The sequence below is a fragment of the Babylonia areolata genome, chromosome 2, assembly GCF_041734735.1.
Source record: "Babylonia areolata isolate BAREFJ2019XMU chromosome 2, ASM4173473v1, whole genome shotgun sequence".
Lineage (NCBI taxonomy): Eukaryota > Metazoa > Mollusca > Gastropoda > Neogastropoda > Buccinidae > Babylonia > Babylonia areolata.
In genome coordinates, this window is record NC_134877.1 from 37,010,785 (window position 1) to 37,026,787 (window position 16,003).

Sequence of the window (16,003 nt, forward strand, 5' to 3'; positions counted from 1 at the left end):
TTATTACTATCGTTGCTTATATTCCAGCTGATCACACAGGGCCATATCAGGACTGCAAAACTACATAAATGTTCAACCGTGTCAATTACAAAAAACAAACTAAAAACAAAAAACAAAAACCAATTTAGATAAACCTAAAAAATACAGCTCATGACACAGTACCTGATTCATCTAGCTCCTTTGGGCAAATAAGATTAAGCTGTGCTGAAGATCTCAGCCATTCCGCTTAATTTATCATCCCAAGTTTACAAAAACAACAACAAACTAAAAAAATAAAAAAATAAAAAAGGAAAAAAACAATACTTCAAAGCCAAACAAAAAATAATAAACAAGGCTAATATAGGCAAATAACACTGCATAATGGACAGCTAGCGTCCATCCCAGTGTTTACAATTCTACTATCTAATTGCCAGAGCAAAACAGCACAGGCAGTTCATCATAGACTGCAGAAAAGAGAGAAAAAAAACCCTGTCAAACATTGCTAGAAAAAATAAAAGGGGAATGTATTAGGAATGCAGAAAGAGGAGACAACAATGAAGGAAGAAAAAAGGCAGAAATAAAGAGAGCAATAGAAAAGAGGAAATTTCTAGCACAGATTTTTCAGAAGGCGGGGATGCTATTTACACTGAAAGACCCCGAGCATCTCATGGGGCATGAAGAGAAGAAAAAAAAGAAGGGAACTTAAAATGGAAAATGATTTTTGTGAAAAGACATTGATTGTATAAAATGTTCTAAAAATTCTGATCAAAATAAATATGTTTACAAAAGACAACAAAATGAGCAAAACAAAAAACAAACACTATACCCACATAAAGAAAAAAGCAAATACATCATAGTGATTTTCAACTAACTTTATATTTAATCATCTGTTCTTTTCTAATATTCTGCAGGCAATTTGATAATAATAATAATTCATCTTTATATAGCTCCATAATACAAGCATAAGCAAGCTCTAAGCGCTTTACAAATCCATTACTTGAAACATGAAAGCAAATAAAAAGAAGTAGAAATATACAAAAAGGGCTAAAAATAGAAGCACAATCACTAATATTATAAAAACACAATGCACAAAACCCATAAAGTAACATACTTTTAATACTACAGCTGTTACACTCCAGCACACACAGAGAAGGACTTTATAAACAGCTGAGATCAGAGCAATTTCAGTTGAAATATATTCATGTATAAAGGAGCATAATTATAATTTCCATAAAATGGATTTGTAAAAATGGTAAAATAAAGTTCTGGATAGATGAGGTAAAAATCAGCAGTCATGCTCTCTACTGAACCACACCACCACCACCCAACCCCCTACCCCCATTCTCTCCAATCACCCATCACACACACTCTCATTGCCATAAGCCTGGGACAACAGCACTGCTCAAGTAATGACAGATTTTTTTGAAGAGGTAAGTCTTAAGATTTGCTTTAAAGGTAGACAGACGAGTTGTTTGTCTGAGAGCAATATGCAGAGTTCCAAGTTGTTGGACCACAGATGGAGAATGACCTCTTTCCACAGGAGTTTGGGAAGTATTGGGGAACAGTTAGCTGGGAGGAGTCAAAAGATATCAATGGTCTGTTTAGCAAGTTCGGGCTAAGAAGTTCAGAGAGATATGAGGTTGTGGTATCACAACTGAGACACTGAAAGCATACACTGGCAAATTGTGTTTGATTCTGCCTTGAACAGGCAGCCAATGAAGTGTCCACAGGAGAGCAGTAGCACTCTCGCTTGACTTTTCAAGGATGAGTGGAGCTGCATTATTCTGTATTTTCTGGAGCTTGAAGAGTTTGTCATTAGGAAAGCCAGCTAGGAGAGAATCGCAATAATCTTGGTGGGATAAAATGAAGGTGGCAACCAGTTTGTTTGTAGCATCAATAGACAGGAAGTTTCTGTTTCAGCTTCTCAAGGAGGCATTACTGCATTCTGACAAATCCATATATGCTACACCACATCTGCTAAGCAATTGCCTGACCCGCATCATAACCCAATGAACTTAGTCAGGCCTTGAGTGCATGCACATATATTTGTGTGCCTAACAGACAGGATTTTCTTAACATAATTTTATAGAGGGCAACACTCTCGTTGCCATTGGGTTCATTTTCAGTGTGCGAAGTGTGTACTGCACATGGGACCTCGGTTTATCATCTCATCTGAATGACTAGACACTCGATTTGATTTTCTAGTTAAACTTGGGGAAAAAGGGTGAGAGTAGGATTCGAACCCACATCCTCATGGACACTGTATTGGCAGATGAGCATCTTAACCATTCTGTCATCTTCCTCTTAGCAGACAGGAAGGGGCAGATTTTACTACTCTTTCTAAGCTGAAAGTGAATAACTTTATACAGGTGGTTGACATGAGTTTCCATTATGAGGGATGAATCCAGATGAAAGCCAAAATTGCTGACAGAATTGGAAAAAGGAATTTCTATGTCAGTATTTATCTGCTTGAGCTTGTTTGTTTTACCAGTCAACATGAGTTCTGTTTTGTCATCGCTCAGTCTTAGTTTGCTTTGTTTCATCCACTTAGCTACATTTTCTATACCAGTTTTAAATTCAAAAGCCAAGCATGGAATTTCAGAGGGAATAGCAGAATCATGTAGTTGAGAATCTACAATCCACATATGGACACAAACATTATTACAAAAGAACAATAATTATTCTTATTCTGTACTTTCTTCATTTCCCATGTTGTTGTTTTGATAGTTTGTAGTACAATATTTATCATCCACATTCACCAGAAAAAAAGGAACATCTGACGTGGTACAATTTTACTATTTTTATTATTTTCCACTTTTCTTTTTTTTTTTTAATTGGAATTTGTGATCACAAAATTTCTCTATGCATAAAAACCCTCAGTTTTTGCATGAAATGCACTGCTGATCTACCCTTCATCACATAGTTCTTTCACCACAAAGAAAGGGAGTTCAAAAAGAAATATTCAATAAAAAAGATTTTTTTTCCTGACCTGTGATCTGCAAAAAATGCACATCATATAACTTATAAGCAAACAATAGATGTGTGTGGAATCTATGCAATAGCATGACTAGATCAAAATATATGTCTCAAGGGAAAAAAAATATTTACAATCTGGGAAGATAAAATGCAAGACTGATCCCAAACAAAAATATGGTTCAGTAGTATAGAAGACACTGCCCTTCTCAGTGCTTCACCTGGGTCCCAAGTTAAAAAAAGACAAAAAAAAAAAGAAAAGACAAAAAAAGACCTCTTCCGTTCTGCTTATCACTTTGTCAGCTAATGTACTTAACATCTGCTGGCTGTGTGTGTGTGTGTGTGTGTGTGTGAGAGAGAGAGAGAGAGAGAGAGAGTGTGTGTGTGAGTGCTTTTGTGTGAACATGCTTATGTGTTTATGTTCTACTTGAATGGATGGATATTTATGAATGTGTGTGACATTTGTTGTAAACGTCACATGTCTGGGAGGTGTGAGCATCAGTCTGCATTATCCTGAGTCTATTACACATTTTTTCTTCCTGTACTTTTCAGGGCGAAATTGAACGAGTTCTTCTAAAGATTTGCCACCTTCTGTAAACATTCCATGATATTTCTGGTCATGAAAAGTGCAGACAGGCTGAAAGAGTTGCAGTGAAAAGGTTAAACTGTGGCCTTTTACATAGATGGTTCAAATGATATTGTGTCATGCTTCTTGGATGTATGTTTGAGCCGCTTTGATTTATGTATTAAAAAGACAAACAAGAGAGGCAAGGCCTTCAAAACTCACTTGTGATACACTTAAAAAAAAATCCAAGCTTTTTATGTATTGAGTATAATTTCTAAATGTAATGCTTAAGATGAGAAAGATCAGGTTAAAGCGAATTAAGTCCCCTAGCATTGATTACAGAGTAATTTCCCTTTTTTACTATCTGCACCAAAACGTTTGCAAAATAAATAAAACTTCCATGCTTAGCAAAAGAAGTTCCTGTTTGAACAAAAAATGATAATAATGACTGCTCTTGTTGTTGGGTCAGAATATCAGATCAAAGTGCCAAGTTTAGAGAATACAAAAAATATAAATATAACAGTAAATGCAGTTTGCATATAATTAGGCTTCTTTTTTATTTTTTTGTGCCCATCCCAGAGGTGCAATATTGTTTTAAACAAGATGACTGGAAAGAACTGAATTTTTCCTATTTTTATGCCTAATTTGGTGGCAACTGACAAAGTATTTGCAGAGAAAATGTCAATGTTAAAGTTTACCACAGACACACACACACACAGACAACCGAACACTGGCTTAAAACATAGACTCACTTTGTTTGCACAAGTGAGTCAACAAAAAGGATTGTGTGTTTAAAATGAAAATCCCGTATCACTCTTCCAAATGTTCAAAACATAAATTGAGTATAGAATTAAGAACATGAATTAATTACGGAAATTTTACTTATCAGATGTGTAATCTTTGTTTTAGAAAAAAGAAAAAACAAGAGAGGCAAGGCCTTCAAGACTCACTTGTGATAAATTAAGTCCCCTAGCATTAAATACAGAGTAATTTCCCTTCTTTACTATCTGCACCAAAACGTTTGCAAAATAAATAAAACTTCCATGCTTAGCAAAAGAAGTTCCTGTTTGAACAAAAAATGATAATAATGACTGCTCTTGTTGTTGTGTCAGAATAAGAGGTCAAAGTGCCAAGTTTAGATAATACAAAAAATATAAATATAACAGTAAATGTAGTTTGCATATAATTAGGCTTCTTTTTTATTTTTTTGTGCCCATCCCAGAGGTGCAATATTGTTTTAAACAAGATGACTGGAAAGAACTGAATTTTTCCTATTTTTATGCCTAATTTGGTGTCAACTGACAAAGTATTTGCAGAGAAAATGTCAATGTTAAAGTTTACCATGGACACACACACACACAGACAACCGAACACCGGGTTAAAACATAGACTCACTTTGTTTACACAAGTGAGTCAAAACCCCAAAAAAACAAACAACAACAACAAAAAACCCTACACAAAAACAACAAAAAAAAACAAACAAACTCTGATATACTAAAACACACAGGTACAATATACATGTACATAGCTGGCACAGACTTATGTACATTAGAAATGCATTCTGAGTCCTGCATGAGTCACTTGCATGCTTCACGCAAACACCAACAAGCACACACAAAACCGTAGTACCAAGCTAACAAACAGAAAACATCTGACACAACTCTATTTGATTTCTTCTGAAGTGAACGGTAAAATTCATTTTCTTTTGTCCACGATAGGCCACAATCTGCAAGGTTTCTGATGCCTCAACAATGCGGTACACATCTGCAGAGGCCTGGATAGACTGGTTGTTGATCTCTGTGATGATGTCACCAGCCTGGAGACCACCACTGGAATAAAAACAACAAATTTTGAATTTGTATTTGCATTTCTTTTTATCACGATAGATTTCTCTGTGTGAAATTCGGGCTGCTCTCCCCATGGAGAGCGCATCGCTACATTACAGCGCCACCCATTAAAAAAAAAAAAAATTTCCTGGTGCAGTTTTATTTGTTTTTCCTAACCAAGTGGATTTTTCTACAGAATTTTGCCAGGAACAACCCTTTTGCTGCCGTGGGTTCTTTACGTGTGCTAAGTGCATGCTGCACACAGGACCTGGGTTCATCATCTCATCCGAATGACTAGCGTCCAGACCACCACTCAAGGTCTAGTGGAGGGGGAGAAAATATTGGCGGCTGAGCCGTGATTCGAACCAGCGCGCTCAGATTCTCTCGCTTCCTAGGCGGACGCATTACCTCTAGCCCATCACTCCACTGTGTGAATGGTACTAGAAAAATTCTGGGGGAAGGGGTGACAGAACGACGAGAGAAGGGGAAGCAAATCACCACCACCATCACATACACACCACCACTACAACTCAAAAGCATGCATTCACCCTTATACAGAGGCAAACATCTTCACTCTCTGTCTCTCTACCTCTCACTCATAAAAACACAGCTTTAAGACTAAAGTAACTATTTGGTCATTTCCAGTTATTAACATGCTTTTATCAATAAAGGACAGTTTCCACATTGCCATTATTTAGTCATGTGAGTCTTGAATCAAATTCTTTAGAAATTTTACCCAGATTTGTGATAAACGCATAGGAATTTTCTATAAAAAAAAAAGATGAAATAACTGAATCAATACAAAAACATACATGTGTGTGTGTGTGTGTGTGTGTGTGTGTGTGTTTAAGCATGTGTGTGTATGCATGTGTCAGTGTGTATGTGTGTATGTATGTATGTGCGTATATATCAAACATATGTGTATACACATTCATACATGTATCATTGTGTGTGTGTGTGTGTGTGTGTGTGTGTGTGTGTGTGTGCATTCATCTGTCCGTGTGTGAATGCGTGGATGATAATGGTTGTTCTACTTCACTGTTTGGTTGGGGTAAATGTATGTTGTTCACATAGCATGATTTTGGAGATTTTGTTCCTGTGGTTGTGATTTTTGTTTAAAATGTTTTTCTTTGTAATTTTGTACTTGTGTTATGTGCCTTGAGCATTATTGTATTTTCATGAAAGGTGCAACGGAAATTACTATTATTATCATTATTATCTTGTCACTTAAACTGCAAGGGAGGTTGTCAAATAGAAAAAAAAGAAGCAAAAAGCAAAAAAACAAAAAAAAACAACAACAAAAACAGCAGTTTGCTACTAACTTGAAAGCAGGTGAACCAATAACAATTTTGTGAACCAGGACACCACCAGAAATATCAGGAAAGTCAGGCACTCTGGATTTGAGTTCCAACAGCAGCTGACTGTTCAGCGACAGCATGGTGATGCCAATGAAGCGACGTCGGGTTGTGTCAGCCCCCAAGCTAAACCACTGCCGTTTTTTGGGTTGCCCTGTCAACAACCGACTCCATTACAAACCTTTCAGAAACAAGTCCAAAACATAATGATGGTGCATACAAAATCATTGCTTGGGGCTACTTTCACTTCAAGGTATTTCTGTCAAGGTATATGGTGACATTAACTTTGAATCCTTTTTTCTAAATATCAAATCAGAAACTGTGAAAACCATTTCTAATCAGAGATATGGTGGATTGTGTAATAACTTTGAATCTTTTTGAAAACATCAAATCAGAAACTGAGAAAGTCACTTCTGATCAGAGATATGGTGGTGTTCATATTCCATTATCATTCTTTCAGTTGGTGAACCAGGACAGATCTATTTCCTGTTTTAAAACATTTAAGAGAGAGGAGGTAGGAGGCAGGTGGACACCCTATGAAGTACATTCTGCTTGTCATTCACCCACTAAAACATCATTTCACTCCCAAACTTTCGGTATTGTGTGTATTCTTCACCTAAATTTTCAAGATGTGAGGTAGGTTCATTCTTATTAAAAGCTTGATTTTTTCCTGTTAGAATACATCTTTTGTGGCGACTTAATGTTGCAGTATATTTTCACAATCACACAGTTATTTCTACACTTTATAAGGAGGAACAGGGTAAAAAAGGAGGACAGTGGTATTATAAATGAAGTGTAAAATTTACATTATGCACCTGGCCCTATTTCGGACATTAAGGCAACATCTTTCTGAATCATTGTAACATATCAGGCAAACATCAAAAGAAAAAGAAATCCTGATAATCATGCTTTGAGGTCACCACAATCTACCTTTGATTCAGCAAAAAACACTGAAGACATTTGTAATGAGCTATAAAATCTTACCTCTCCTCAACACCTCATCCACTTTGGTCAGGAAATTGGAGGCATAGTCAGAAGGAATGGCAAAGGAGATACCAGGTGTGACTTTCATGGCATTGATGCCAATCACCTCCCCATCCTAGAAAATAAATAAATAAAAAAGGAAAAAAACAACAATTATGTTTACTGACAAAAAAAAAAAAAAAAAAATCTTACTCATTATTGCCTCTTTCTGCTTGATGATTTAAAAACAATATAAGACAATGACTGCATCGCCCATTTATAAATTACTGAAGTTTATATATGCTGCTTTTTTTTTTTTTTTTTTGGCTGCAGAATCTGTGAAAATCACAGGAAAGATAAATCTGTATAAAATGACAAAAGATACCTTACAAAAACATAAATTCAAGCAAAAGAAATAGAAGACAGAAAATTACAAACAGATTGAAAGGTCACACACACACACACTTGTGCACGGGCACCATGTGATATGGAAATTCATGGAAGATTGACTGATCTGTTTTTTTTCCTCACTGATCACAGAATCACATTCGCCAACCGATTTTTGTTGTTGCTGTTTTTCAATATTCAGAAAGTAGGTAAGAGTATTTGTGTTCATGATAAAAGATCTATGTTTTAAAAAAAAGATTGATTTCTTAATGCAAATGCTGTGTAGAACTATCCATAAACTGACACATTTGTATGGAAATAATTCATCTACTACATCCATTATTTGCTGTTAGTTTTCTTCTTTTTCTTCTCCCTCAACTCTGCAAAAAGTCATTGGGGCACTGAACAGAACAACTGTTTGCCAGATTCTTCTAGGTCTGTCTGTTGTGTGTCACAGCCTGGGTTTCAGCAAATGGTTTGTCAGTCTATTGTTTTATCTGTCATTCCCTGTTTCCCTCCCTCACCAGTTCCTTGGAAGATTGTTTTAACAAGGCCAGTGGATCACGTCACATGGCCATATCAGTGTAGTTTTATCTGTCCTTCCTTCTGTTTCCCTCCCTCACCAGTTCCTTGGAAGATTGTTTTTGCAAGGCCAGTAGATCATGTCACATGGCCATATCAGTGTAGTTTTATCTGTCATTCCCTCTGTTTCCCTCCCTCAACAGTTCCTTGGAAGATTGTTTTAGCAAGGCCAGTGGATCATGTCACATGGCCATATCAGTGTAGTTTTATCTGTCCTTCCTTCTGTTTCCCTCCCTCAACAGTTCCTTGGAAGATTGTTTTTGCAAGGCCAGTGGATCATGTCACATGGCCATATCAGTGTAGTTTTATCTGTCATTCCCTCTGTTTCCCTCCCTCAACAGTTCCTTGGAAGATTGTTTTAACAAGGCCAGTGGATCATGTCACATGGCCATATCAGTGTAGCTTTTTCTTCTCCCCCCTACCCCCTCCGCCTACAGTTGTAAAACATTTTCTTTTTCTGACACACATTTGATGTGACCATGGCTGAGTACTTACCAGATTTATAAGTGGACCACCAGAATTTCCAAACTGGAAAAAAGGAAGTAAAAAAGTTCAAGAGTTAATAACTTTACAACCAATTTCCAAACCATGAATGTTTCTCAAAGACAGACAGAAAAAGTAAAATGATTAGATAAAAGAAAAGAAAAAATGCTGGCAGTAGAAAACATGAGGAAAGACGTATGGATATTAACAGGAAGATGAATGAAAAAGCAAAGAAAGAGTGGGAGCAGGAACAAACAATATTTGTTTAAAGTTTCATGATCCAAATCTAACAGAAAAATGAAAGATGGTTTCTACTGCAAATGCTGAACTTAAAAAGAAAATATCTTTACACATATTTTTTGTTTACAAACCAAAACAAAACAAAACAAAAAGGATTGTGTGTTTAAAATGAAAATCCCGTATCACTCTTCCAAATGTTAAAAACATAAACTGAGTATAGAATTAAGAACATGAATTAATTACAGAAATTTTACTTATCAGATGTGTAATCTTTGTTTTAGAAAAAAGAAAAAAAATTCATCAAATTCACCATTCTTTTCTGAATCTTCTCAATTAAGACTGCCTTAATGGGAAACAAATTAAAAGAAATCTCTCCTACAAAAAATGGTAACAAAACAAAATGATAAGAAAACAAAGCTTTGTGCAATGATACACTTTAGTCTCTGTCTTACTCTTCTTCTTCATTTCACAAATACTCACAGACACACACTTTTTCCATCGATATCTGCAATCTTCCCCAGTCACAGACACTAATATTCACTCTTACCTAGTCACACTCTTGACACCGGCTCACCCTTCTGTTGTTCTCTACTGTGTATCATTCTCTTCCTTCCTTAACTAATTTCTCTTCACACTGTCTCTCCTACATCTTGGAAGTATTGTGTTGTATTACTTTTTGTCATTGTAAATTTATATCAGTGAAATTCAGGCTGCACTCTCTGGGAAGGACTTGTTGCTTCATTTTCTGTCTACAATTGTAGGTGTTTCATTATCAAAATGGATTTTTTCGTCTCATTTTTGCCAAGGGCAACCCTTTTCTTGCCATGGGATTTTGTATGTGTGCTAAGTCTGTGTTGCACATGGGACATTGGCTTGTTGTCTCATCTGAAATTAGCACACAAATCATCACTCAAGAGCTAGTGTAGGGAGTAAAAATCCTTGTCTATATATATAGACGCTAGCTATCAAATTTGGCACATTACCAGTAGGCCACTGCTCCAAATGCAAAGACTGCCACAGTTCATAACTTCATGGGAAGTGTATGGAATACATTCGTAAAGAAAATTTTCATGGGCACAATTATAAAGTATACTTTAAACAATTCCCCTTTTTGTATTTTCTGATTTAGGTAAACTTTGAATCAGAGGGGTATTTTGTAATCAGTTTAAAGTGAAACATACTGCAGCACTTGTGGGAAGAAGTGAAGGGATGATGAGATAACACCCACAAGAAAACAAGGCATTTATTCATTCATTCTGCAAAGCAACATGGGATAACTTCCCAAATTGTACTTACTTTCCTATCTTATCCAAGGGAACTTTTGACAATGTCATACAAATTTGTTTTTTAAAGAATGAAAACCTGGGGATGGGACAAACACACAACCCCCCTCCTCCCCGCCCCCACATCCCCCAAGACGACGACAAGAAAAAACAAAAAAGAGATCAGGTTCTTCAAATTTGTCCCTGACAGAGTCCTGGACATGTTTTTGCATTAAATAAAACAACTGATTCCAGTTATCATTTTGGTGGATGTTATAGTAAATGGTATCACATGATTTGCCTGTTTATCAACTGCTTATTACCAACATCCATCCACAATTCCCATTCATACAATTTTCTTTGCAGTTTGTCTATTTGTCTATTGCTTTGTTCACTCCTTTATTTTCAACAACATAAAATCAAATACTATGAACTGAAAGCCCAGAGTGCACCAAAAATTACAAAAAATCACATAAACGCCAGCACTGGTGGTGAATCCACCACCTTACATACGTTGATCAGAGCATCTGTCTGGATGTATTCCATGTCCTTGTTCCTGATACCCAGTTCTTTGCTGCCCCTGTTCACACTGCTGACGATACCACAGGTCACAGTGTTGCTCAGTGACAAAGGGCTTCCCATGGCGATCACCCACTCCCCAGCTCGCAGTTTGCAGGACAGGCCCATTTTTAGCACAGGAAGACCTGTCTAAATGTTGGGAAAAAAAAAAAAAAAAAAAAAGAAAGAAAAGAAAGAAAGAGGGACTGAACACAGGGGATGTAATCATATAATACACAACAAAGTATATCTTTAATTATTTAGTCTATTTTGTTGGCATACAAAATGAAATATATGACAACATGAAAAATGATTCAAAGCTTATTTTGAAAAAAGAGGGTGAAGTGGAATAAATTTTCTGGAGGAAGTACAAAAGAGATTTTATGGATTTAAATGGAGATAGGTACTCTTAACATATATATAATATACTGGTGACAATGTAAATGAAAACTGAAAAAGAAAAATGTATTTCAGAAAGGATAATTAATTACATATAATTTCTGAATTAGTTCAAAAGCTTAAAAAGAAAAAAAAATCTTTTAGAAAGGATAATGTTTACTTCATGAATAAGTTTTAAAGCAAATTAAAAGAATTCTGAAGCGCTCATGAAAATACAAAACTTCTATCATTCATCAAAACAGGTAATTCAAGTAATTGGGTATAAAAAAAAAACAAAAACAAAACAAAACATGCTAAAACAAAACAATAATATTAAATCAATAGAATTTGTGTGAACTATAAAATGACATGATCAGTGTTTGAAGTATACATGTACAAAAAATTGTGAATAAAACCAAATACATTACTCCATCAATTTTGATGGCCGCCAGGTCAGAGACTGGATCCACAGCTATCACCCATCCACTCAGTTCCTTCCCATCCAACAAGCGCACTTTGACTGTAGATTTGTTGCCCACCACATGAGCATTGGTGACGACCAGTCCATCAGATCGTACTATGAAACCTGAGCCATTGGACACTGGCATTATCCGACCGGTGAACCCCTGTCTGGGGACAGAAAAAGCAACAGTAATGAAATACACTGAGTCAGACCAGGACTGTCAGTAGATTAAGGACAGAACTAAATATGAAACCATAGAGGCATATATCTTTCAAAAATGATAACATTCAAATGTGAAAATCAATACTTTAATGAGAAGTCTACAATCACCAGTGTATGTGAAAGGAATTAACGTTAAACAAAATTCCTCCCACACCAGAGGTGTACATCATATCTCCTTTATGGTATTTTCTACAAGGCCATCATTAATGATAAACAGTAAACACTGAAAAAATATAGCAATATAGCAACAGACAGATCACTGATACATTATGTTTACAAATTTTACACACATCCTTGCCCCCAGGCTTACCAAATTACAGTGTGAGGGGGTGGGGGCATGGGGGATGAGAAGAAATTGTTCTACCGAAGACAAGACAAAATTCTTTATTTTTGAGGATAACTGATAAGCACTGACGTGCATTTCTTCATATCCAGTCCCCACCCTGAACAGGGTCAACACTACACAATACTAAATAAAGTTGTATGCATAGTGAAAACAAGATACACAGGTTATTGGAGAAAAAAAGAACAGTAACACACACACACACAAACACACACACAGAAGCACAAACATGGTGTTAATAAAATACATTTGAAAAAGAACACAAAGAACACACACACACACACACATGTATATTTATATAATAATTATTATTATTTTCATTATTATTATTATTATTATCAAAACTATGCTACTGCAAATATGAAGACACAAATACTTTTTGATTTTCACATGACAATAAAGCGAGAAAATACTCTTTACCAATGGGGAGCATAATTCGTAACACAGAATAAAAAGAGAACAGCATGATAACTATACTTGTCTGTGAGAAATGCACACAGATAGGCGAAGAGACAGATGAATGGGGCAGAGAAGAGATTTGCAATATGTCTGACATGCAGAATCTACCTGTCATTGAGCTCGATGTACACAACCGACGGAGCAGCCTTCTCGACAACATCAGCAACAAAGTTAAATTGTTTTCTCAAACTTATTCCACGATGTGGCGAGTCATCTGTTGCAGCACACACTGTATTCGTGGCAGGCAGGGCACCGGGGATCGTTGAAGATCGATATTTTAAATAGTAAACAAATCCTGCAAAGAAGCCAACCGTACCTAATACTGCACTTACTACGCTAAAATATGGTCGTCGGTTGTTGACTTTTCCGAACAGTTGAATTTTCGGGCTCCAAAATGAACGACTGGCGATAAAAGTTCGTCTGCTGCAACAAGTGAACGAAGTTTTTGGTGTGTTGTTCCTGTTTGGTGCAATCGACTGGTGATGAAAAACTGCTCTCTGGTTGGCATGGTGACGAAAGAGGCAGCATACTATCAAATTTCTGGTTGAAAGCGATGCCATTGTAATGTTTGTAAGGTATGTAACTGAAGTTTGCAACTAATTCATCACTTTCTTCTTACACCATGCACCACCACTTCGTTCTCAGGGTCAACAATCAAGCCACACACCACAATTGCAGAATAGGTAAAACCGCGACAGCCGCTTATTTCCCCAAGCCAGCGTCGCCGAAACACAATCAGTCCACAAATCATTCTTTTATTTCACTTTCCTCATGTGTACTTGACACAAACAATTTCTGCAAGGGCAAAAGATCGAGAAATGACGCCCATAAAAAGAAAGAAAAATCTAATATAAAGGTCAGAGAGAAGTTACTACCTAATCTCGGAAGCTATATTTTGACCAAACACTTCACCCGCAAACACAACAATGATTTCAATCCTCAATTTTTCAATATACCAGTCGCCTTTATAAAACAACAACAGCAACAACGAATTGAAGGGAACGCATACTTAAGATCTGATTTAAAGAAATCCAAAGAAATGTCAGATGATAATCAACTTGATGATTGTGGACATTCTTCAGATGATGAAAGATAAATTGTTTTAACTTTTTACCAAAATTGAACAGAAGAGCAACCACGCCCGTGGTACTCACCCACGGACGTTTAAGTCCGTGCACTCACTACTCATTCAAAATCGATTTAAGTCCGTTGGCACACACACACACACAGAGCACGCTGAAATGTTTGTAAGTCGTTAAATTCATCTGAAGCTGGGGTGGCCCGGCTACTGCCGGTCACGGCGGCTGCCGTCTTCAATAAATTTATACAATAATACGTGACCGGCGATACCTGACACCACGACCACGGCGGCACCACTGCTTCCGAGTCAACCCGAATAAATCTCTGACCCAGTTACCTATTTAAACTACAATACCGTGAGTGGAATCCCAAACTGCAGACTGACATCAAGTTAATACTCACTGAGTGATCAGTTCTTGAAACTGAAATGAAGTGAGCAGCTGGCCGACTGGCCCGTTTTCCCGGGTGAAGATTCTGATGAAAAACCCACCGAACATGGAAGAACTCGAATGTAAAAATACTTATTAAGACAATAAGAAACAAAAACTTCTGAAAATTTATCAGCGCTCCAAACAACGCATGTCTTCAAACCCGGCGAACAGCTCAATTCTCCCTCCCTCTCTCCCCGAGTCCGGCTCCTCTCTCTCTTTCAATCTGTCTTTCTCTCTGTCGCGCGCGCGCGCGCGCGCGTGTGTGTGTGTTGGTCATTAATTCAACGTCTGTTCACTAAAGTGATTTAACTTGAGACTGACGGGAAAAAACCGGTGTGCAGTGCATGTATTTATTCAGTTGTATGCCGGGGAACGTGTTCGAACCTTTTACAGCTACAAATGTGACAAGAAATTGTATTATCATTACTACTACCTTTTTTTTTTTATATCATAATTATTATTTATTTATTTATGTAAGCTTATCTATTATTTATTCACCCCCTTTTTTTTTTTCTCAAGGCCTGACTAAGCGCGTTGGGTTACGCTGCTGGTCAGGCATCTTCTTGGCAGATGTGGTGTAGCGTATGTGGATTTGTCCGAACGCAGTGACGCCTCCTTGAGCTACTGAAACTGAAACTGAACTGACAAGAAATCGAACACGGATTTGGAACGGAGAAGGAAATTTGGGGAATGGAAACAAACTAAGGAAACCAATCAATTAACCACAAAACCACGGGCGCCGAGTGGTTTAAGCGTTGGACTTTCAATCTGAGGGTCCCGGGTTCGAATCACGGTAACGGCGCCTGGTGGGTAAAGGGTGGAGATTTTTCATCAATTAACCACAAAACCACGGGCGCCGAGTGGTTTAAGCGTTGGACTTTCAATCTGAGGGTCCCGGGTTCGAATCACGGTAACGGCGCCTGGTGGGTAAAGGGTGGAGATTTTTCCGATCTCCCAGGTCAACATATGTGCAGACCTCAATGCTAGTGCCTGAACCCCTTACGTGTGTATACGCACGCAGAAGATCAAATACACACGTTAGTATCAGTATCAGTAGCTCAAGGAGGCGTCACTGCGTTCGGACAAATCCATATACGCTACACCACATCTGCCAAGCAGATGTCTGTCTAGCAGCTTTACCCAACGCGCTTTTAAAGTGTTCGGTGGGTTATACAGACACGACTGAAAATACCCAGCATGCATGACTGAATCACGACAGAGTCATCGGCAAGTCGATGTTGGTCGTGTAATGGAAAGAAGAAGATCTGACGACCGAGAAAAAGAACCATAAAATCAACTGACTGGTATGAACTGGTAAGAGTAAAATGTTAGAATACATATACGTAATGAGTTTCAGTTCATACGTAATGAGCTATTGGACAAAAATTCGCAAGTTAACGATGAAGAGTTAAATATTTTCGTAACTTAGTTTTGGGAAAGCATAGGAAAAAACC

General features: G+C 37.2%; 1 protein-coding gene across 1 annotated transcript; it reads right to left on the reverse strand.

Annotated features, from left to right (window-relative positions):
• Positions 1–2,442: 2,442 nt before the first annotated feature.
• Positions 2,443–14,147, reverse strand: LOC143300861 (serine protease HTRA2, mitochondrial-like). Its single transcript, XM_076614830.1, has 7 exons — positions 13,147–14,147; positions 11,980–12,181; positions 11,129–11,323; positions 9,126–9,158; positions 7,683–7,797; positions 6,666–6,852; positions 2,443–5,346 (listed from the first exon to the last, which is right to left on the reverse strand). The coding sequence occupies exons 1-7, from the start codon at positions 13,596–13,598 to the stop codon at positions 5,151–5,153; spliced, it is 1,380 nt and encodes a 459-aa protein (XP_076470945.1). The 5' UTR covers positions 13,599–14,147; the 3' UTR covers positions 2,443–5,150.
• Positions 14,148–16,003: the final 1,856 nt, after the last annotated feature.